Source organism: Spermophilus citellus, assembly GCF_964194105.1.
Source record: "Spermophilus citellus genome assembly, chromosome: 1".
Lineage (NCBI taxonomy): Eukaryota > Metazoa > Chordata > Mammalia > Rodentia > Sciuridae > Spermophilus > Spermophilus citellus.
Window position 1 is genome coordinate 221733789 of NC_138182.1, and position 25476 is coordinate 221759264.

General features: G+C 39.5%; 1 protein-coding gene across 2 annotated transcripts in view; it reads right to left on the bottom strand.

Annotated features, from left to right (window-relative positions):
• The window catches only part of RASGRF2 (Ras protein specific guanine nucleotide releasing factor 2), a 256184-nt gene that overhangs the window by 87215 nt on the left and 143493 nt on the right, over positions 1-25476 (bottom strand). Inside the window, exons 13-17 of one of the 2 annotated variants that reach the window (XM_081294452.1) lie at positions 25120-25202; positions 20346-20594; positions 19212-19600; positions 13187-13312; positions 10511-10600 (exon numbers count right to left, since the gene is read on the bottom strand). In XM_081294452.1, the coding sequence (XP_081150578.1) occupies positions 10511-10600; positions 13187-13312; positions 19212-19600; positions 20346-20594; positions 25120-25202 (937 nt within the window). Of the gene's footprint in view, positions 1-10510; positions 10601-13186; positions 13316-19211; positions 19601-20345; positions 20595-25119; positions 25203-25476 lie in introns of both variants that reach the window. The other variant, XM_081294451.1, reaches the window with a different exon arrangement.

Consider the following 25476-nt stretch of genomic DNA (forward strand, 5'->3'; position numbering starts at 1 on the left):
AGAGATATTCCAAATTCATGGATTGAAAACCTGAATATTGTTAAAGAGGGTAATTCTCTCCCAAATGACCTACAGAATCAATGGCATCACTAGTAAAACATCCTACCAAGTAAGGCTTTCAATTTAAATTCCAACGTGTGAGGAACTTGGAATTGATCACATCTGTGCTTATTATGAGAAAAAGACTGAAAAATCAACAATTTTGCTTAGACACTGTAAAACACTGAGGTTGCAGGGAAAATAGCTCCCCCCAAATCTGGATAGATAGGTACATCCAGAGAGACAAAGCCAAGATCTGCTTAGCTCAAGCAAAAGTCACTAGAGCCATAAAATGGTATTAATACTCAAATGGTCATTTTGATGATTGGGAGCCAGAGTGTTGGTCAGAATTAGTTGAGAAGCTCTTAAGGCCCACATTCTTAGGAAGCTCCCACACTTTTATGGGCTTTACTTATAGAAATCACCTCAGATCCTCACCAGAAAGATTGGAGACAAACTCTCTGAGACTCTTGTGGAGAGAGGTGCAGAGTGCCATTGTGAACTGCGCTCAGTACCTTCTCCATAGCAAAGTCCTGCTCTCCAGGGGAAAAGTCTTGCCCTGAGTCTAACCCAGCTTGGGGAAGGACATTCCTCTCTTTCCAGTCCCTTTTAGGTTTTCTGTCTTACCTATGGAGAAAATAAAATAGTCTTACAGGGGTCAGGATGCAAGGAAATAAGTTGAGAATATTGCAGCCAGGAAAGTATGGGGCAAGCAGGAAAAGAAACACTATCACTTGAGGAACATTTGTGAAGGTCATAGATCTGGACACAGATCCATTAAAACACTGGGAATTCACTGCATGATATAGAACATTCCTCCTCCCTACCCCACACCATGCACCAACAGAGATTCAGTATGATAATGGTAGATTAGAGCAGAAAGTGCTGGAAGACATACACTCTCTCCGAGGATTACTTAGGGAATCCAAAGTCCAAAGAGAGGGGAGAAAAAGAAGGAAGTTGAAACCTCCTGTTATTATATAACTACAAAAAACATGGACATAACCAGATTAACATAAATCTTCACACTTAAAGACCAATTTATCTCAATCAATCCCTATTATTTCATAGAACCTGTCTGGAACTCAACACATGTGCATGCATGTACACACACACACACACACACACACACACACACACGGTATACCAAAAGGCAGAAACACAGTTTGGAGAGATTATATTAGTTCCCCCAGCTGCCATTAAAAAATATCAGACACTGGATGATTTATACAAAAGACAATTATTTTCTCACAGTTCTGGAATCTAGAAATCAAAGATCAGGATACTGTCAGCTTTGGTTTCTTCTGAGGCCTCTCTCCTTTGACTTGAAGACAGATTCTGGCTATGTCCTCCTCTGATCACCACTTTGCATGTCCTAATCTTCCCTTCTTATAAGGACACCAATCATATTGGATTAGGGCCACCCATCTGACCTTATTTATCCTAAATTACCTCTTCAAAGACCCTATCTCCAAATACAATCATGTTCTGAGATAACAGGAGTCAGGACTTCAACATATGAAGGGGGCACAAAATTAGCATCAGAATCTGACTCAGATATGATATATACCTTGGAATTATTCAACAGGGAATTTAAAATAATTATGATTAATATGTCAAGTGCTTTAAGGAAAAAAACAGACAACATAAAGAGCAGATGGGTAATATAAGGAAATAGATGGAATCTAAGAATCAAAGGAAAATTCTGGAAATCAAAAACACTAATATATAAATGAAGAATGCCTTCACTGATTCATCAGTAGACTCAACACAGCTGAGAAAGTAAAGTGAGCTTGAGCTGGGCTTGGTGGCACATACCTGTTATCCCAGTGGCTCAGGAAGCTGAGGCAGGAGGATCACGAGTTCAAAGCCAGCCTCTGCAACTTAGCAAGATCCTAAGTAACTCAGTGAGATTTTCACTGTCTCTAAATAAAATAGAAAATCAGGCTGGGGATGTGGCTCAGTGGTTGAGTGTCCCTGAGTTCAATCCCCAGTCAAGAAAAAAAGAAGAAAAGAAAAAGAAAAAAGAAAAGTGAGCTTGGACAGATCAGTAGAAATCTCCAAACTGAAATGCAAAGAGAAAAAAGAATTGAAGAAAAGAAATCATCACCTCCCTGCATCAAAAAAAGAAAGAAAGAAAGAAAGAAAGAAAGAAAGAAAGAAAGAAAGAAAGAAAGAAAGAAAGAAAAGAAAAGAAAAGAAAAGAAGAAAGACCACAATGCATAAGAACTTTGGGGTAAATTCAAAAGGTATAAAGCATTCATAATTAGAATATCAGAGAATGGATATTCCACAGATTAGAATATCAGAGGCTGGAACAGAAGAAATCTTTGCAGTCATAATGGTAAGCGCTTTCCAAAAATAAATAACAGACATGAAATCCATAAAATCCAGAGAATGAGAAGCAGAATCAAGACCAACATAATCACATCTAGGCATATCATATTCCAACTGGAGCAAACCAAAGGCAGAGAGAAATTCATAAATGAAATTGGAGAAAAAAACACTTTAGCCACATAGGAATGCAGATAAGAATTACAGCACCTCATCAGAAACCAGTCAAGCAAACAGTGAGGTGAAAAATATAATGTTTAAAGAAAAAACCCACCAAGATAGAATTCTATATTCAGTTAAATTATCCTTTAAAAGGGATGAGAAATGCAAATATTTTCTGGACAAAAAAAAATACTAAAGGAATTCATTGTTGGCCAACTTGTCCTACAAGAAATGTTCTTCAGGCAGAGGGAAATGATATAGGTCAGAAACCTGGAGAAGGAACAAAAGAAAATAAAATCTTTAAGTTTTCTTCTTTATAAAACTGATCTAAAACGTAACTGTTTAAAGTAATAATAGAAACAGCATATTTTGTGATTATAGCATATGGACAAATGAAATAAATGACTGCAATATTACAATGGAAGAATTGGGGCTACTCTGTCATAAGCTATAGGCACCACTCTGGCACAGTAAAGTGTCATTGGAGTGGATGAACTGGAATGCTATCTAATACACTGCTGATGGATATATAAAATGGTGTATTTACTTTCAAAATCATTTTGAGAATTTATTAAACAGGTAAAAAAAACTGGTCATACAACCCAGCAATTCAACTTCTAGTATGTGCTGAAAATAGCAAAAACAAACATCTATACAAAAAGTTGCATCCAAATGTTGATAAATAAAACATAGTATATACATACAGTGGAATACTATTCTGTAATGAGAAGGATCAAGTGACTGTATATGCTACAAAAATGGAGAAACCTCAAAAACATCATACTAAAAAAAAAAGGTCAGAAACAAAAGGCCATATATTGCATGATTTTGTTTACATTAAATGTTCAGAATATGCAAATCTATAGAGGTAGAAAAGAGATTAGAGTTTTCAGAGGGTGATGGAAGAAATAGATGGGGAGCAATGGCTAATAGGTACAGGGCTTATTTGGGGGTGACAGAAATGTTCTAAAATTGATTGTGATGATTGCTGAACAATTCTGGGAACATATTAAAATCTATTAAGCTGCAGATTTCAAATAGGTTATTTGCATGGTACATGAGTTATCTCTCCATAAAGCTGTTCTAGAAATGTAACTGGTAAAAAAATGACCACAACAGGGCTGGGGATGTGGCTCAAGTGGTAGCGCGCTCGCCTGGCATGCATGCGGCCCAGGTTCGATCCTCAGCACCACATACAAACAAAGATTTTGTGTATGCTGAAAACTAAAAGTAAATATTAAAATTCTCTCTCTCTCTTTAAAACAAATGACCACAACAGTTTCTATTACCTAGAGATTTAAAAAGTGATTCTAACATGGTGCAGAACTCTAGGCTACCTTCCATCTTTAAATCATGAAGAAAAATGAGCCTTTAAATCACAACTTGGACAACACCAATTATCTGTACTATGCAGGAATTACCAAAAGATAAAGATAGATAGAATTATACTTAAGGCTTGGGAGGAGATAAAAATGTAGACTTTTCATGTAAATATCACTACAAATAATAAAGTCATAAACTTTTAAACAGGGAAAGGAGCTCAGACATTATACTGTTTGGTGGTTCTCAAACCTTGGCACAAATCAGAATCAATTGAAGCACATGTTAAAATGCCCAGCCATCTGACTGAGTAGGATGGTGTATGGTCTAGAAATCTATATTTTCCAGGTGATATGGATTTTGCTTGTACAGGGATGGCACCTAGACAATCAGTAGACGAGTTCAACGCTCAGGCTTCAATCATGAGAAATCCCAGGACCACAGAGAGGAAGTCAGGTGTTCACAGTGATTCAGATAGGACTCAGTCTGCTCTACGAACACACCAGCCTTCCCATGAGTCTACACCTAAAGCACCAAATACATAAAATAATACCACACTGTGGAATGAAATCTAGGTGTAATAGTAGACTGGTAGGAGAGTATGTTAGGGTGACCCAACCATTTCAACCATGTGCTTCAATTAAATTAACTGAATGATCATAAAATCAATCTATCTCTAAATCTATTTATAGAATTTAGAAATAACCAAAATTTAGCCTTAAGTGACTCAGTAAAATATTAGTATATACATATATATGCACACTTACATGTATACATACACACATCCATGTGTGTGTACATACACTCATACATACACTTGCTTCATCTAGTTCCACTGTTTTCTACCTTGCATCCACATTAGCATCACCTGTAGAATTTTTTAAAATCCTGATTCCTGATTGTCTCCCAGACCAATCCATCAGAATGCCTGGGTATGGGACCAGGTATCAGTATTTTTAAAATATGGTCTAAGCCCAACTCACACCAAACTCAGGTCTACAGGCTTGATTATACAAGCAATGACTGGTTTAAAGGAAGAAAAATAGACTATAATAATCAACTACCAAGTAATCATCAATAAAGGATTCACTACTTCACTAAGCAATTGTAACTGTGCCATTAATTTTCCTATAAGTGCATTCAACCAATCCTCTACTTTGCTAATTTACTTTGACTTGCATAGAACTATAAACTATATAATCTGCTTACAGATAATCAAGAGTTTCTTATAATACCTCCACTGCCATTAATGCTACTTCCATAAAAATAACCCACCTCATACTTTCATACTTCATTTTAGATCATTTCATAAACTGTAATTAATGCTGTAGTTTCAGGTTTATAGTAAGTATCATGATGTTCCCTGGTATATTTATTCATTGAATTTGCATTTCTATTCATATCATAACTATATCCAAACTGCACCTGCAAGTTCCCTGTATCAGCAGCCATCTGAAGTGAACACATCTTAATTTCTACTTTATGCAGAGCTCTGAAATTTGAACAGATGCCTGAAAATACATCAGTGTGGCAGCATACAAGAACCTTACCAATTGTCCCTTGTCCTAATCTTATAGATTTAAAGCCACACCACAGAAAAGGAGGCTTGTTTGACATTAGGAGAGAAAATCAGAGTGGTAAATCATACAGTATTATGGTCTACTCACCATTACCCAAAACTAACCCAACTAGTCTCCACAAGAGTCTGTATATTATTAATACCTAGTCAACAGCTCATTTTAAATTGATGACATGTGCTGCTATTTTCATTATACCATATACCTTTGGATGAACTCAGAAGAAAGACTGCTAATGACTAGTTGATGATCATCCATACCCCCAGCTCCGTTACCCAACGTACAAAATTGCCTGTAGCTGTTGTGATTCCAAGAATCATCTGAATTGGACTCCATATCAATCATCTTTGGGTTACAAACACCAGAGCCAATTACTTTATAATGAGAAAAAGTTTATTTCGCTCATGGTTCTGGTCCAAGACTGGTTTAACCCACTGCTTTGGGTGTCTGAGGAGGGCACTAGATGGCAATGGGGAGGAGAGTGTGGCAGAACAAGCCACTTGCTATTATGAGCCAGGAAGCAGAGAGACCAAGAGGACTGATGGGGTCACAATTCCTTTCGAGGGCCACCAGTGACCTAAATACCTCCCATAAGGCACCCCCTCCCCATAGCACCACCAAGAACCAAACCTTTAACATCTGGACCTTTGGGTGATTACCCAAATTCAAAGCATAGCAGATTCAAAAGTATATGTACCAGTATTATAAGCTTAGGTTTAGGACCTCTCAGTTGGTATGGGTCTCTTCCAAAGTCTTGGGAGATGACCTGAAGGTTTATATCTGTAATTTCATATTCTTTCATAAGCATTAGGCCCACAGATTCTGGATCCACCTGTAACTGGGCCTAATATAGCCTGGAGAGTAACAACAGGACCTCTTTGGGAAAGGAAGAAATGCCTGGTTTGGTGGATATGTTTGTAATACAAAATCAGTTCTTATTAACACAGAGTATGAAGCTTTGACCGTTTGGTTAGTGCTTGCCTCAAGGTGACCCCAGATTTCAAGCGCTTTCCAATCCTGTGGGTGAGAGGAAAATCTTATATCCCACCAAGAATGAGACAGCAAGTTACCCAGCTGCCTCATTCTTGGTGGGATATACTCAGCCCTGGGCTGTGGGTATTCAGAGAAGTGGTACAAAGCCCAAGAGTCACTCAGAAGCCCCTTGTTGGTTGCAGTGACTGACATCCCTTCCCAAGTCATTTGGAGAAATAGACAAAATTATTTTGCCTTACAAAAAAAAAACAAGAATAACAACAACATCCAGTGATTTAAAACACTCCAGCACAATAAACACACCGGCAGGTACAGGTTTTTCTTTTCTGCACCAAATATGCTTTATTACAAGGTGTGATCTATTCATTGATTCATAACTCATTTTATAAACATTCATTGATCGTCTACTATCTGTACAGTACTACTCTAGACATTGGGACAACTGTGGGAAATAAAATGAACAAGAATCCTTGCCCCTGCGGATCTTTTATTCTGTTAGAGAAATAGAAGTAAGCAAGATAAATTAGTAAAATTTATCCAGTATGCCTAATACTGAAAAGTATGGAGGAAAGAAAACAGAGCAAAGATAGGCTGCACGTAGGTAGCTGAAATGAATCGGGAAGGCTGAGACAAAGAATGACACTTGTGCTCCTGTGACTGTGACGTGAGCCTGTGTCAGAGGAGCATGATAAACAGGGAGAAGTAATTTGGGAAGCATAATGCTACAAAATCCGAAGACTGGCCATCCATCTACCTAAAAAGCCATCAGGATCTCCCCAAAAGTTTGCCACCTTCACAGAAAGCATATGTCCTCTGGATGGGAAAGGTAGACTAAGGTAAGCAAAGGAGGCATGATATGGAAGACAGTGTTCTACCCATTTTTGGAAAGGGTGGATTTATGCTATAAAAAAACTAAAAATAAAGAAATAAATAAAAATACAGACAAAAAAATCCAGACTTTTCCATGCATGTAGAAATTAGGCAGGCTGTACTTCTGTTGGCAGAGCAGGTGATCCTGAACAGACCCACAAATAAACAGAGCCACTGTCCACAAATAAAATCATTCTCCCCTGATTCCAGGGCCAAGCAGGAGCCTCTGGTCTGCCTTCTTTGTAAAGGAAATGTGCTACCCAAACTCTTGCCAAATCTGAAATTCTTTTTGATGCAATAAGAAAGCCTTCCAAACAGTAACTAAAGAGAAATGGCTTACCACGCAATGTCTGGAGAGAATGTTTGAAAGCATAGTCATTAATCGTCAGTTATAATCCAGGGTTGCCAGGATCCTGTCTATTTTGTGGGAGGTGGAGAGGGTTGCAGTAGGAGAGGATTAAAGCAAGAGGAGCCTGCATCATGGGAACTCACCCTGCAGCCCCCATGGCTTGGACAGGCCGTGCCTTGTTTCTTGCAAGGGGCCAGAACACAGCAGAGCTGCACCACTCAGTGTGCCAGCCCAGCAGACAGGAAGCCTACAGAGGCTAATGAAAGCACAGGGTGTTGACATCAACCTTCTTCCTGCTCCCTGTGCAACTCACCAGGTTCTAGGGTGACTTTGGGTCTGCAATTCTTAATTCAGAGAGTAGATACAAGTCCATAGAGACTTGACTTTTATGTAACACTCTTTCCCTTGGAATATCTGTGCACCCAGGTCCTGCCTCACCCTGGGCAACACACCATGCTCTCCCTGGCCAGCTCATGAGACCAGACCACTTTCCTAGCACTTCTTTGGGACTTCTCTGAGTCCTGTTCTTCAGGACCAGTAAAACATTTCTGCCCAGTTCTCTCAGGCAGGTGGAATTGCCTGTGGGGCCAGCTCTGCCAAGTGGCTGAGCACCAGGAACATACTAGTCTTACTACCAAAGAGATCCCCTTTCTTACCATGGCAGTCAAAAATCAATTCACATGCAACCTGCTGCCTTTACAGTAGAGCCACGGGCACTGTCAAATCCAATCCCTTATTGCTTTTACTTCTATAATCAAATCATGGGGCTCCAACTGCATGATGACTGGCAACATTAATAGCATTCTAATGACAAAGAAGTCTGCTCACCCAGGACTCAGACTGCCTTGCACAGAGCAAGGTGGCTATGATACCTTAGTAAATCTGGGGGCCCTCCCAGTGGGTGGCTTATTGAAGAGCATCTTCCTAAGGCTACTCCAGCTGCAGGGAAGAAAGAGAACAAAAGGCAGCAGCTGAAGCAGCATAGGTTCAGAAAAACAGACAGACTTGACTGTTCAGATTTCTTTTTCCTTTAGGTGCAATGTGCATGGGCAGGTCAGAAAGCCATTCTCTAAAGTTTGTAAGAATGGTCATCTTCACAGCAATCTCAAGTGAAAAGGGACCTTCCCCACTTGGCCTCCAACAAATGGGTAGATGGGCTCATCTTAAATTATATCAAAAATTATTTTCCCTTACAACCTACATTTAAATGAGGAAAACTGCAAGGATGCTCCTGTACTTCACTTTTACCAAGGACAGACTAGCTTGTGAGAATGCAAGACAGGAAGAGGTCTTCAAAAACCACAATTGGTGACTTATTCTGATGAAAGTGTAGCAGAGTCCTCTATTATTTCACCAGAAAAGTGTTTGTTATTATACAATACAATCAACAATAGAAATCGACTGGATTGACAAGATATCAGTGATACAAGATAATCACTACAGGCTACTTTGTGTCATGCTGATGGAACTGGTGGGAGAAGCCTTCAGGAATATTTGGAGCAAAGGATACCCCAATTTGCTTGGCCACATCCAATGAAGTGTGTGTAGCAAAGTGTTCAAGAAGTGGAATGTGGTAAATCTGCAAAATTTCTATTTAGATGGGGTATATAAAATTAGTGTGGTAATTTGTGTTCATTATGAGTACCTCTTTTTTTTCTGCAATTTCTAATAAATCACACAGATAATCCCTTCTAATTTCTGTTGGAACACAGGTTCATGGGCTCTGGAAAAGGACTCTTCCATGGTAGGTGAAATGCCTAAAGAGCAAAATACACCACCTCTCAAGAGCCCACCCACCTCGCCTGGAACCCTCAGGATTAGTGCAGATGAAAACAGGTCTGGTTTAACATTTACAGATTCACTTTAACATAATGTCCTCCTTGCCTATGAGAGAAGAGGACAGTGATAATGAATATAATTTTCATCTATTAAAACACTGTGCTTTTATTTTAAGTGCCTCTTCTTTACCCTGAACATTAACTGACAGAAACTCAGAAGGAACTGTGGAGCTAGAGGAAATGAGCCATGAGTCAGCTCCAGCAGTGTTCCCTCTTCACGAGTCTCCCTCCAACTCAGCACAGGCTTTTGGCATCGAACTCAGTTAAAATGCAACTTGTTCTCGGTCACTTGGCTAAAATGGTTGAAGAACACCATAAAAGAACAGGGCAGTAGTGACAAATCCTTCTTTTATACAGGATTTCTCAGAAGTGTGGCCCACCAACCACCCATGGGACACTCACTTGAAGATGCTTGTTTATTAACGTAGTTGGTTCAATTTTATTGTACATATTTATAGGGTCCAACATGATGTTTTGATATGTGCATGCACTGTGGAATAAGTAAATCAAGCTAATTAACATCTATCACTAACCTTTTTCTGTGGTGAAAGCATTTAAAATCTACTCTCAGCAATTTCCAAATATACAGTACATAATTATTAACTGTATTCACCACATTGTAAAATGGATCTCTTGAAACTACTCCTTCATTTGATCTGAGATTCTGTGAGCTTTGTATAATATCTCCCCACTCATCCAGCACCATCACCCCAGTCCTTGGGAACTACATTCTGTCCTCTGCTCCTGTGAGTTTGACTTCTTTAGATTCCACATGTGAATGAGATCATGCAGTACTTGTCTTTTTGTGCCTGGTTTAGTTCATTAAACACTATGTTCTCCAGGTTCATCCATGTCATTGTGAAACACAGGATTTCTGAAGGTGCTTATTTAAGTGAGTCTTAACCCAGGCACACTGACTCAGAGTAGGAGCTGGAAGCTCCCATCACTATTAGGATCCTCGCAGTCAGTGGCCACTGATTTAATATAAATTGCCGTGTGTCTATACGCAGGTGCTCCCCCCTACTCACCTGGTGGACTCCCATGTCCTGCTGCTGCCGTGGCAATTGCAAAAGCAGAAGCTGGTGAAACAGAGCAGTGGGCATTGTCAGCTGTCTGTCCTGGTTATTTTAAAAGAAAGGAAAAGAAAAGATGAGAGGCAGGTGCACATTATTCTATAATGAAAATTCTCATTTTTAATCCTACACTGGTTGAAGGGTTGGGCCAAAAGCCCTGTTCTGTCCCCACTAATAGGCAAACAGTAGTACTGTACATCAGCAATTCCACTGTAGATACATAACCAAGAGGAGGAAAACATGCATCCACACAAAAACTTGTGCGTGATCCATAGCAGCATTATTCGCCGTAGCAAAAAATATAAACAACCAAACATCCATCAGCTGACAGACAGATAAACAAAAAGGAAATATGACTCAGTCATAATAAAGGAATGAAGTTCTAATACATGCTACAACATGAATGAATCCAAAAAGTATTATTCTGCGGGAAAGAAGCCAATCACAAAGGATCCCATATTGTATGATTGCCTTCATATTAAATGTCCAGAACAAGTGAGTCCATACAGAAAGTAGATTCATGGTTGCCAGGACTGGAGGGAGACAGAAATAAGGAGTGGGTGTTGGGTCCAGAGTTTCTCTTTGGGTGATGAAAATGTTTTGGAACTAATCAGTGGTTACATTTGCCTAACCCTGTGAATACACAAAAACTGCTAAACTATCCACTTTCATGGGGTGGATTTTATGGTATGTGACATATCTCAATAAAGAAATATTTTTAAAAAGATTCTACATCATTTATTGATAGGATTACCTCTCCAAAACACCTTTAAAAGTAGTGAAGTGTTAAGTGTAGCTCTTCTAACATCGAAAGGGTGGCCTGAGCAGTCTTCGCAGCCCCTTTCATTTCTGAATCTGTTTCTGATAATGCTGATTCAACCTCCCCTAGACTTTTAGTGGAGACACTTTGCTATGATTCTGATCTGAAGAATTTTTATTAGTTTGATCCTGAAGTTATACAGGCATGCTTTAAATAAAGAAAGAAGCAAAGTACTGCTTAATGAAAGCACAAAAGCAGGTGGCATGTAGATAGGTAAAGAGGCAAAATGTTGGCTAGACAATGAGGAAACAGGTGCTATTCTCTCCCATTTGGATCTACCACATTATCACAGATTTCAGTCTCCTTCATAAATTCCTGTCTATATAATTTAGTCATATTGGGGAAGAAACAAAGGGCTTAGTTAGCAGGGCATGGGGGGGGGGGGAGTGCACACCCGTAAGCCTAGCAATTTAGGAGGCTGAGGCAAGAGGATGTCAAATTCAAGGTCAGCCTCAGAAACTTAGTGAGACCCTGTCTCAGTGGTAGAGCATCCCTGGGTTCAATTCCCAGAATCCCCACAAAAGGGGAGTTCAGTTAAGCCATGAAAAGGATGATAATTTCAAATAATCTTTATGTAAATTAAAATTTTATTTGTGAATACAAACACATAATAAGAATATAAAACAGCTCTAATAAGAGTAACAAAGTGAATAGCATTTAACTCTTGCTTTGATAGAATCTTGCTACCCTGGGCTTTGATCACAATTGTTCTAGGTTGCAGTGAACCTAAGGGACTTGCCCTATATGGCAATGGTGAAGAAGCTGCCAAAACCTGGGTTGACCAAGGCTCTAAGAATAGTAGAAGGATTTGTCTAACTCCATAGTAGTCTCATGACATGCCAGGAAGGTCTAGCTTGTCACCTTCATTTACCAGAAACACCTAAATGGCAGAGCGATCCATAATTGACCAGGAGCCTGAAAGCCCTGGAAGCTGATATCCATCAAGGTAAATCTTCTGACAAACACCTATCCCTGACCCTTCTAGCTGTTTTTGGAGTCAACTTCCACCAATGGAATAGGCCACAAATGAAATGCCCACTTGGAGTCATGCACTTTATCTTTGGCCAAAATGCTCTTGAAGCATGAATATGAAAGTCAAAAAATGCCTCTGCATTTTACTAGAGTTACCTTGGGGTGAATCTTGTTTCATAATTGTATAATTTTCTCTTCTGATTTGAAATAATTGGATTAAGGATAAAAATATTTTCAAAACAACTGTTATTTAGACATATTTATTGGAGTAGTGAGTGGGGAAAACGAGAATATGAAAGATTCCTACTTTTTTCTCTTATTTTTCAAATTATAGGATCATGCTTTACAAATTTCATAACTGTATATGAACAAAACATGCCGGTTTTTTTTTCCTGTAGTAATAATGTTTGGTTCCCATGCAAATAAACTTTATTTTAGATGTAAGAGTGTCATTAATAAGATTTCCCCAAATCGTGATATCCCAGATGAGCCTATTTATATAGACTACACTTGAACTCATGTTAAGGAATCAGAATCTGGCCATGTTTTGGTAAAATGGCACTGATATTCCTAGTCATCAGCTAGACAGGCCTTCTGATTCATATTATTCCATACAAAATGCAAAGCAATCATGAGAACAAACAAATATTCATCAAACTGAAGATACACTCTCTAATCATTTATTTTCCCACTCTTTGGTCCTACAGTTACATTATTCGTTTCCAATTAGATTTTACAATTTATACTAAAATGTACTTAGAGGAATAAAACAGTAAGGCAAAGCAGAGATTCAGAACCAGAAACAACTTTTCTATTTGAGTGCCTTTCTGAGCTCTTACCTCCAGGTTGGCGATAGCGGAGGTGCCGGGGAGTCGAGGGGGACCTGCAAGGTGAAAGTTCTGTGGCATCTGCTGCTGGGGAGCTTTCCATTCCTGTTCGGTCTGCTGGGGCAGACTCCAAGACTGCTGCTGTAAAACAGCAGAGATTTCAACAACCAGGCCATGAATTCCAGAGCTTCTTGTTAGTATCATGCATGGGAATGGAAAAGTACATTATGGATAATGAGCGTTTCATATTAGTCTACAGTTTAAAGGACTTTAGTATTAAATCAGGGCATTATTCACAACAAAATGCTAATGACACTAAAACTAAACATGGATCTTCTCTAATGGTATCCATCCAGCCTTGTTGAGCCTGCCTGACCCTAGCTGACCCTGGCCAGTCCCTTCCGTCCAATCAAAAACAGATGTTAAAAAGAACAGGGGGGTAAGCGATGGATCACCTGCCCTCCAGAATGTTTGGCTTTCTTGGAGTGGAGAAAGAGGGTCTTTTTTCAGATTATAAAGCATAATAGGATTCAAATTAGGACTTCATTACTTCTTTGCCTTGGTCACACTCTTAAGGGAACCAAAGTTTGAATTTCTAGCAATATGCCTGCCCAAGGAAATTCTGGGAGCTCTTAAGAGATCTAGAGCTGAATTGTCCAAAATGGCAGCACTCACCAAATATAACTATGTAAATTTATTTTAACTAAAATTAAAGAAATATTTCAGTTGTCCATTTGGACTAGCCACATTCAATGCCATTCAATGCTATCTGTGGCTAGCAACTACACTATTGAACAGCACAGGTACAGAACATTTCCATCCTACCAGAAAGTTCTACTGGGTATCTCTGAGCTATAGCTACAGATCAATAAGAGCCTGTGGAAATTTTTTAATTGAACTGTTGAGCTTCTTTACTGTAGCTAATATCCCTAGAATAAAAGTCCCATCATTCTGAGGTCACACTTACACTACTGCTAATGACATTTCTTTACCCCTTCCACTGGTTTGCTGACTATAACTCCATGTATGTTCTTCCAAGGAAATATATTACCAAAAAGTTAACAAAGGTCTAACAATTCTTCCATTTCTTTTTCCGTAGGCTGTTCATTAACTCACACTGATCTAATTTAATTTTCACCTCCACTAATCTTCATTACCCTGGTCAGCTGAACTACTTCTCTTTTCATCCCATTCAAGATTTCACTAACTAACTGTACAAAATCCCTAATGACTTCATATAAAGACATTTTTACACTTGCATATAATTTACTCCCTTAGAAATATGGCCACAATTTCAGTCTTTAGCAACTCAAAGGAGCTGGGGAAGGGAAATGGTTAGAATCTTTCCTTGAATGACATAATTATAGGAAAGCTGGCAAAGATGCAAGATGCAGACCAAAAAAAATCAGTGCTTAGCTGTTAGTTTTATTATTTTCTAAATAGCTCCATCAAAACTCAGTAATGGAAGGCATCTGCTCTGTAAGAGCAAGCAGAATACCAAATGCATGTCCTTGGTCTGATCCAACCATTCATTCATTCTTCTTACACCAAGGAGAAAATCTTTAGTCGGCAATATGCTGAACCCAAAAAACTTGCTAGTGAGACAACCAAACAGAACCCCAATTCCCTGAAAGAGCAGGAAAGCAGAGAATAATACCGCTAGCTAACAGGCACCTACAGGGAGAAGAAACCATGCTAGCATGGTGGGGTGGGGAAGCATTTCCTTCTGGCTTGTTCACTTTCAATCAGCTCCATGCAAACAGCTTTGCCTGCAAGATGAGTGGGCAGATGTGAGCTCCAAACAAATGCTAAAATCGGGAGCACGTTCAGCCCACAGGCAGGCAATTTTCAAACTGAGAACACAGAAACAGACACTGGTGCTGTGGGCTATGGACAAGTTGCTCAGCCGTGGTCTGAGTGCATGCCAGGGTGTGTGGGGCCCCCATACAGCAAGCGGCCCTTTGGCTCTGCTTTCTTGTCTGCCATTGGTCTTTCATTGAGAATCCATCATTGGGTGGAATTTGAGTCAGGCTGAGATTAGCTTTTTAGAAACATCTGAGGTAAAAGAAGGTGGGGGAATGCCTGGTATCAGGAAGGTAGGGCACTAGTGAATGTTGGGGAACCTGCAACAGATTTAGGAACTAGGTTGGGGGAAAACTAAATTGTATTTTTTTTAACCTAAAATGTTTATTACTTGTCTCATTTTGAGGGAAATATACTACTTCTCTGCTTTTCCTTCATGTCATTCCAAGTTCTCTTGCCAGAAATATTACAATGCTGGCGCTATCATTGCCGTGACAATAAAACTGAAATTAGCCTTCCTTAAAGCGCATGCTCTGAACTGTCTAGGGGGATAGCAGTGAGAAAGACCAATGGACTTGGATGGACCTCATGGGAACATAGGTATTACACAATGAGATTGTATGGGGCTGTATCCTGAAATGAAGAGCAGAAAATGTATCAACTCTTGGCATAGGATTCTTACTCAAGTTCGCCAACTTTTAACTGTTAACATTATGCAAAGCACTCGCGAACATCTTTCAAATTAAAAACAGATCAGCACCACCCTTTTCTTTGCCAACTGGAATTTTCAGGATTAGACAACAGGGTTAACAGAGCAGCCCTCTTTACTCCCACAGACAGAACACATGTGTACACAGACACACAGACACAGACACACCTTTCAGACATGCTGAAGAGGTCATCCATGATCTCCCTAATTCTATTCATGGCCAGTATTGCCCTTAATGCCAATGCAGAATGAAAGAAAAAACTAAGTCTACAGGTCTATTGTTTACCTATAAGGAGAATGCCAAAGATCTACCATAATCCAGTCTTCATTCTAAGCATTTTTGTTTTTTCACTCACAGTGTTTTCTTTTCCAAGTCTCAATAGCAAGGAAAGATGTGCCTGTACCAATCTATTCCTGGTTTTGATATGAATTGTGTAATTGATTACATTCCTGTCTCTATTCTGTCAGCTGAGAAGCTCAGAACCAAACTTAGGGGAGCTCCAGTGGCTGTTGAGGGCCACTTGCCATACCCCTATCCTCACATAACTTTTCTTTTTCCCCCCATTGCCTGATTTTCTTACCTATTTTATTTTAATCCAGTTGTACCATGTGTCTCTTTGTACTACCACCTTTAATATTCCTAGGTACGTTGGGAAATAAATGCATTAAAAAGGAATTGAAAGACAGCTATAGAAAGGGAAAAGAAATAAAGATCAAAGTAGACAGGAATGAAGAGCTTAATGGAAGAATTAGTGGGGGTTCTAGGGGAAGATGATGGTAAAAATGAGAGCTAAGGGGAGATGTGTTAGTGGGTGGATGTGCCTAAGAAACCCAGGAAGCAGAGAAGCTGGTGTCTCTGGAGTAGAGTTTGGCTATGTGGTCTTCATCAAAGACCATGGACCCCACCTGTGCATAATCTTGGTGTTTCCCCATTACCCAGAGGAGGAGAAGCTCAGCATTTAACATGACCTGGAACTGCAAAATGACATTTCTGAGCTATGAAAATTTGCATGAATTAACTCTTGAAAAACTTAACTCTAAATCATTTGAGGCAAATACTGTGTTATTCCACTCATATGAGCTACTTAAAGCAGTTGGACTCATAAAAGTAGAGAGAACTGTCATTTCCAGGGGCCTGAAGACAAAGAAATGAGATATCATTCAGTGGGTTTACTTTCAGTTTTACAAAATGAGAAAGTTCTAGAGTTCTAATGTGAATGTACTTTACTAAACAATCTTAATTTGAAATAGTTGAGATAGTAAGAAGGAGAAAGAGACAAAGGAAAGTGCATTTTTTTTGGTATGTTTAAGTTTGCTTGATACTAGGAAGCCCTAAAAAGACTAATAACAGGGGCTGCTCTACAAGGCTGACCATGACATCAAAACAGGGCAAAAACTACCCCTTCAGGAGCAGTGATGTCTCTGGCACTTGGAAATGTGGTTGGGGTGACCATTTTGCTCTTTGTCCAGAAGATGGCCCATCTCCTCCCTCCAATACCCATGTCTATTTTTCTTGGCTCACGTCAAAGACACATCCCAATTCTGCTCAGCCAGGTATGCTCCCCCTGCTTTTCCACTTCCATAGCACTATGTCTACACCCCTTGCATCATCTACTCTTAGAGTTGTGTCTATATTATCCACATAAGTAGAGTAGGAGGGGTCAGGGTGCCATCCTATTTACCATACACTACCGTTATGAACTCCAGCACACACAGTACTTGGCACAGAGACTCTTAACGACTTTGCCACATGGAACAACAGATCTCATCCCAGACCCAGGAGCTATCTCACCACACCCTCAGAGTTACTAACATCTGACACCAATCTGCTTGTCCCTAAAGCTCCCCTAACTCAAAAGAACATGAGGATCCACGTTTACCTTGAGATTTCTCCTTCTCTTTATTGTAATCCCATAAAGAAGGAGAAAGAACTTTCCACACTTTGGGAAACCCCCACACTTCCCAGGCCACTTGGCCCCAGGGAAGGTGGAAATAAGCCATCCCTCCACAGTGTTGCCCAAGCCCTGGTGCTGGATGAGGCAGCTGACGCTCTCATCAGCTTGCCATCACCTCATTATTTCTGAGAAGAATCCATGGTGATTTTGCTGAAGCTTGTTGTTCTAATGACTTTTTAATTATCTTCCCCCTTTCCTCCTCCATAGTTGCTAACTTGTCAATTTAAAGAATTTCTTGTTAAAAAGGGTGCTACTGTTGATGATGACAACCACTCCAGCTAAAATTCCATCAAATACTTCACCCGGGAAAGCTTATTCCAATGATCCGAGTGAGAAAGCACATAGATGCTTCCAGCAGGTAGAAAAGCAAGGGCCCATCTGGTGATCCTCCTTGAAATCTGAACACTTTGTCTGATCTGTTGTCTAATTTTTATGTTATCAACAAATAAATCAGATATTAGACAGTGAGAAAAAAAAGTTCTTTGTTAATTTGGCTGTGAAACAATGTGGATATGCATCACAGAAACGTTGAATTTTAAAAGCTGTAAGGATCACCGCCTACAACCCCCACTTGTACCAAGCTGAGGACGGTATGGCGACACACCAAGCACCCTGAGTTAGTTCCCAGAGTGTTTACTTCATTCCCTCATCTAACAAAAATTTACTTCCTGCCAGGCAGTGGCCGAGGCACTGAGGAAGCAGGAGTGAATAAGACAGACAAGGTTGCAGAGTTCATGGAGCTCAAGTGGGGAAAGGCTGCCCAGGCAGAGGCCTGGGCCAGAATGGCAAGATATTCCCAAGACACAAAAGGGAAATCAACGTGACTGAAGCCCACTAGATGAGGGGAACTGGCAAGAGCAGGGATTGGAGAGGGAGAGAGCACTGAAGTCTCATAAGATCTGAAAGCCTTGGCGGAACAACATTCCTCTAAGAGCAATGGATTGCCGTTAGAGAATTTAAAATCATATATGCTCTAATCCAGATTTTAAAAAACCATTTGGCCATGTCAAGGATAAATGAGACTATCTTCACTTTGATTTTTCTCCCAATACCAATACAATGGTATGGATCATTGCCCTCTTGACTAAACTGAAGCCATCTTTGTGCTTCCAGTCTAGGTCATGCTCAGCAGGGAAAGGCTGGGAGCAATACAGGTGCTTAGGGCAGAAATGGAGGTGGAGGAGGAGCGGAGGGCCAAGGTCACGGATGGGGGTGCCCACATCCTCTCTCTCCACAAAGTAGCCTGGTAGGCTCTTTAGCCAGCCAGCCTCACACCGAAGTCCAAGAAATTTCCACTCATATCACCCAGATGTACTATTTCTCCCTTGACAACTGCCTACAGCGAGCCTTTTGACTGTAGGGAATGAGGAGAACTAACTCTGTTCCCGGTTCCACAAGGGCTAGAGGAAGCTACAGGAATGTTCTCTTCTAACTAGCTATTGTATCCATTCTACTTTCTATGTGGAAGTAGAAATGCTGTGAAGAAAGAGAGGGAAGGTTCCAGAAGGAATGGTGTGGAAGCAGGTGGCAGCAAAAGTGGGTGTGATCAAGTCAATGGGCTGCATAATACCTTTTTGAATACTTCGTTTTAGCTTGTTACACAGATCCACGCGGGGGTTATCTACATTCTCTTCTATGGATCCCGGGCTTTGCTCTGGAGAAGAGAGGCCTCTGCTAAGATCCAAGGGTACTTTACCAGTGTGCGGCGGTGGGGATGCTGCGGGGCTATGGGTGGTGGTAGGACTGCTGGATGTCGAGGAGGTGGTCAGGTCCAAGGCTCCTATCCTTGAGTTCAAGGGAGAAGTCAAGGACAGCTTTCTGGCCCTCACTGGGGAGGATGTTCTGGACACTGCCAGTGGCGGTGGGGAAGAGAATTTGCGACACAAACGTGGGGATTTTCCATCCACCAAATGTTCACCTCTGTTGTTCTGACTGGTAGCAAAAAACAATTCCAGTGACCTGAAAATAACAGGAAACACTATTAACAGATTGCAGCCTAGTGATGATGATGCCCAACTGTCATCTAAGAACATGCTCCCTACATTTAAAGACTACAATGCCTTCACACTTCTACTACTGCATTTTCCTTAATCTAAATGTCACATGTGGGCCATGCACCTGCCAAAGGAACACAGACACCTTTTAGTCATCGTCTAACCCTTACTACTAAACTGAGGTTGCAAAGACTAGCAGCTAATGTCTGGGGCACTTATCAGAACCCAGGCTCTACTCTAGACCCACTGAATCACCTGTAATTTAATAAGACAGTCCCTCCAGCTGATTCTTATGTATATTAAAGTATGAAAAGTACAACATCAAAAAAAAAAAAAAATAGAATAGTCTAATGTATAGACTGCTTCCAAATAGTTAAAAGCAAGCAAAAGGGGCTGGGGTCGTGGCTCAGTGTTGCAGAGCACTTGCCTGGCCTGTGTGAGCCACTGGGTTCGATTCTCAGCACCACATATAAATAAAGGTCCATTGATAATTAATAAAAATATTTTTTAAAAGCAAGCAAAAGCCACTTGGAAACTTCAGGGTTTTCAACTTCTTCCCCTATGTGTGACCTTTACTTATCACCTTCCAATGGGGCAGGGGACATAGTGAGATCAAAAGCAAGCCAGTGAGTGCCCTAGGAGCTACTCTGAGGACCTGGGCTGTTCATGTGGACAGTGACACAGGAAGTGAGAGGGCAAACCCGGTGTACCTGACAGGGATGGAGGTGAAGGGCCTCTTGTATATGTCAGAGAGCTTCGCCAGCACCACAGTGGCCGTGGTGAAAATGCGATATGTATGCAGGAAGGTGTTGAGGAAATCAATGCTCAGAAACCGCAAATCAGTCAGCCGCTCCAGGAGACGCTCCACGCTGGCGTAACGGATCTGGGGCACTTTGCAGGAGTTAAGGGTTTTACTGAAGCAAATGTCTGTATCATCTTTATGAAGACGGGCATCAGACCTACATGCAAAGCAGGGACATGTTAACCAAACCAGGATAAGGTTCCCTTCTCGGCTACTGAGTCCTCCAGCATTTATAAACTCACTCCTGTGTGGGCTTCCCACTGCATTCAAAAGAAGATGGACAGACATACATGCAGATATGACACATAGGCATAAAAGCAGGCCACAAAAACATCAGGTATGTTTAGGAATATTTTAAGTCACTGTAATTTAGGAAGGCTAGAATTAATTGTGGAGGATGTAATAATAACTCATTTCACTGTGTGGCTTCCTTCTCTTTCTAGTTCAACCATATTTTATTAGGAAAACTAAAAGCCCTCTTTAAGGAGGGGAAAAGCATCTCTTATGCCCTAAAAAGAGAAGTGTGCTTTAAAATATCAGAAGCATGCTTAAAAATTAGCAGTTGACACCCCAAACACACACTGAGGAGGAAAAGACATAGATATTACTGCTGTATGATTTGGCATTTGGCGTCTGTAATTGGCTCTTTCATTTATCAACTCTACCTTGGTTCTTTGTATTAACTGATTACTGTCTGTTCTTAATTGTTTCTTTCCTATGCTTTCTTCCTAGGTTAGTCTCATTCTTTTTCCTAACTCCTTGAATTGAAAGCCTAATTCATTAATTTCATTCTTCCTGGCTTATAAATGTATTTAAAATTTCAGAATGCAATTTAAATCATAAATTATAAGTGAAAATGTTACATTTTCATATGTTTTCAATATTCTGCAATATTAAAAATGTTCTCATTTAAAAAATAGCATCTGAGACAGATTCCCCTAAACAATACCTACCACTGCCACCATGCAATACCCTGCTTCTATCATTCTGTGGAATCTCCCACCTGGCGGTCCCTAGGGCACTGCTCTGGCAGCCTCTCTAGTGGACCATGAAGACTGCCAGTAGCCTTCACTTCCACTTCTGAGGTCCCTTGTTCCCCTTCATTGCTGCATGTAACAAGCAATGAGCAAAGTCCTGGATTTCACCATTTAATTAAAAGGATATGATATGGCACCAGTGACTTTCAGTGAGCCAACTGCCTGCTAAGAATCAGTTGGCTTGTTGTGAGCACTTTTAATTAGCCCTTTTGGCACTTCGAGGGATGTTAAATTATATATTTATTTCCTTTGACTAGAGAGGAATCAATAGCTTTCTTAGCTTGCTCCTGGAAACTTCCCAGTCCAAAGTATGCTCAGTGCAGGTGGGAATACTTCTTCTGAAGGCCTGAAAGAGCATTTTAAATGACCAGCTGACTCCTGCTGAGGAACTGACTAAGGGTAGCCTGTTAGCATTAGTCATGTTATTGATCTTAGAAATATACAAGTGCATTTTGTTTAAGATTGTTGAAAATAGTGTGGCTCTTTCTGCCACTCACTATGTAACCCTCAGTCAAGTTTATTTTTCTGGTTCTTAATGTTCTTATTTGTAAAAAGACCTGAGTGATGTTTTTGAATCCATCAATCGATTCCAAAGATGGTTTAATGAAAATAACCAATTTTTCTCCCATTGTTTTCCACCTAAAACCTCAATTTTCTAAGAGAGTTGAGGTCAAATATTATTTTTTAAAACAGCCTTAGCTAGACATCATTTAAAGGGATATTTTCACCTAATAAGTGGTTTTGCATTCTAATCATAGTTTTGAGCTTTGCATCTTTTGACTATAATTAGTTTATTCAAAACACTAGGAGAAAAAAAAAACCTGTTTCCAGAAGCACAAAATTAAATTAAACTAATTATGCCATTGTCCTTCAAAATTATGACTGTTTTCATTTTAAGGAAAAGAAATTAAATATTATGAAATTACTTAATTTTCTTTTATTATACTGAACTGGAATTTACTTTATTTCCCAAAGGACAATCAAGAAAGATAGAATGCATTACTTAAGTCTCCTAGGATCACAGCAACTCCATTTTGGTAAACATAAAAAGCAATAGCAAGAGATCAAAACCAAATCATTTATTATAATTGGTAAGTTTTAAAAGGAAGTAAGTGCTTAGAAAGTGCTGCCTTGTCAATAACAAGACATGGTTCCAACAGGATAATTTTTCTTTTAACTCTGAAACACATTTTTTGTTTGTTTGTTTGTTTTCATGGCTTGTAGCCAGGAAGACAGATGTACAGGGAAGCAGAAATACAGAATTTAAGGTGGAATGGAGATAGCAAAATCATACTCTTTCCTCTGATTGAGGACAAGCAGGCTCAAAGAAGCTGGGAAAACTAGAAAGAGTAAATATATGAAACTTAACTCTGCTTGAGGAATACACCTAGTGTAGTGTAGATTTCTTAGCTTTAATAGAAAATCCTTATGGGGGGGCGGGGAGGGGGCTCAGTGGTAGAGTGCTTGCCTAGCATGTGCGAGGCCCTGGGTTCAATCCTTAGCACCACATGAAAATAAATAACTAAAATAAAAATGTTTTTAAAAAAGAAAATCCTTATAGCCCAAGAGACAGGATCTCGTCTTAGCAGGAGAGCAGTTCCTACTCGTTTAAGTATCGCATACTCTAAGGCACCAAATCTTGGTCTGTATGAAAGTGGTGGTGCAAATGGACATGGATGTTGGTAAAACTGCTGTTGTAGGCACAAAAGCCACAACTGGTCAGGTACAAAACTAAAGGTTTCTTCTTCCACCTCTCCTCCTCCTCCATCATCATCATCATCACCATCATTATTGTTCTAGTGTTTTGCAGGCTGGGCCTTGTGCATGCCAGGCAAGCCCTCTACCTCTGAGTTATATCCCCAGCCCTTTTTTTGTTATTTTTTTTTTTAAGTTGCCCAGGCTGGTCTCAAATTTGTGATCCTCCTGCCTCAGCCTCCCACTCTAGTAGCTGGGATTACAGGTGCGTGCCACCACACCTGACAGTATAAATTTTCTAGGTCAACACAATGCATGTATAATGGATGTGCAGCTGCCCTCGGGGTAGGGGTTATAATTAAGCTATGCTGGTCTGACTCACACATCTGTCTCAAAAGCAGTTGGACTTTCATGGCTGTCTAACCTTCAACCAATACTTTTTATAAAGAACAAAAATCTTATGTATCATTTTGTGAAAAATTAAAATTGGAATCCTGTGGCTAAAAAAAATGAAAATAAAATCTAAACCCAATGATGTAAATCCAAAATTTAAGTCATGATTTGGACCTTCTGTCTTCACACTCCATACTTGTTCTTAATCTTTTAAAAAAATTTATCTTTTAGTTGTATTTGGACACAATACTAATATTTTGTTTATTTATTTTTATGTAGTGCTGAGGATCAAACCCAGGGCCTCGAACATGCTAGGCAAGCACTCTACCACTGAGCCACAACCCCAGCTCTGTTCTTAATCTTAGCATCATACATTTTAAAATAATCTGGTGTTTCTAAAAAAAATAAATTAAAAACTTATAAAATTGTATGCAAAAGGAACTTTTGCATTAGAGTTTTAAAATGGCCCTTCCCAAAATATTTTAAGATTTGTATAATAATTTTAAATTATATCATTCCTTAATTGAATGATATTTTTTCTATAGCTATTTTTGTACTACTATTATGTACTCTGCTTTCATCTGATGCAACAAGTTCTCAAACTTGTACCACAAGGATCATGCTAACTGTAGTTGATATCTGTCAGAAGAGGAAAGTTATCCTTCCAAAGTTAATGTTATTTACTGTCTTAGAATAAAAAAGTCAGACATCAAAATATATCCACACAAGAAGGCAAGAAAGTCAAACATGTTCTTGGTTTCAAAAAACCTTTTGTTTTGCAAAATATAACCAAATTGCTTTTTTTTTTAAATGCACTTTACTCTTGGAACTGGGAAAGCAAATAATAAAAAAAATGAAAGTAAGGAACAATTTGGTCCATTTCAAAACACTCCCAAAACCATTTCTGAATTTGAAAACAAAATAGTATATGGAGACGAAATGTAATACAGAGAGTTCTAGCACATATTGATGTAACTTCTCAGTGTAAACTACAGTGTTCTTCGGGATCCCTCTAAGATATAAGACTTGCTTTGCTGAGACACTTACAGAAGGATAGCAGCCCTTACGTCAATAGCTTCTGGACCAAAGCAGATAAAGGCAGAGGACAGAAGGTACCATGGCCAAGCCAGTTGATTCATGCTAGATGTGTTCAAAGTCTAAATGTATCTCCATGGCCAAATCTGCATAATATGATTCATGTCCACTTGGAGGATGCCATGTAAGTCAGCCACACCTTGGTCCACCCTCTGACCTTAGACACATCTGGCTGTCACTACTTTGATATTTTATATTAAATTTGAACATCTTGATAGGATTTTGTCCTGAGTGATGGAGTATGTAACAGTATGAAAAACAATTTTTCAATTAACTATGAATGTGAAAAACCATTTTGATAACCTTGCTATTTATAATGGCATAACATGAATTATCACATGACTGTCAGCAAACATTCTCGATAAGAAAAATTCTATTGAGATGACTATTTTATTCAAGGTTTTACATTCTCTGCCAATTTGATCTTGATTAAAACATGAGAGAAAAGATTATTGCACTTACTTAATCATATGTGGCACAGTAACTTTGGAATTTTCTTCAAATACTATAGTCATTAAACCATTACATCGTATATTGTCCACACACTGTGAAATTAAAAAAATAGGCAATTAAAACCCACTCGAAAATCTAGACAGATCTTATATTCCTAGAAATGTTTAGAGCCAAAACACAATTTCATTTTTCACCTGTATATGTCTCTCTCTCTCACACACACACACACACACACACACACACACACACACACATCAGCAGCAACAGCAGGAAAATATTACACATTGATGAACAGATTCAATATCCATATCTCAAAGCCGTGCATCTACCAAATGCCTGACAAATACTGTGAATATGTGAATAGAT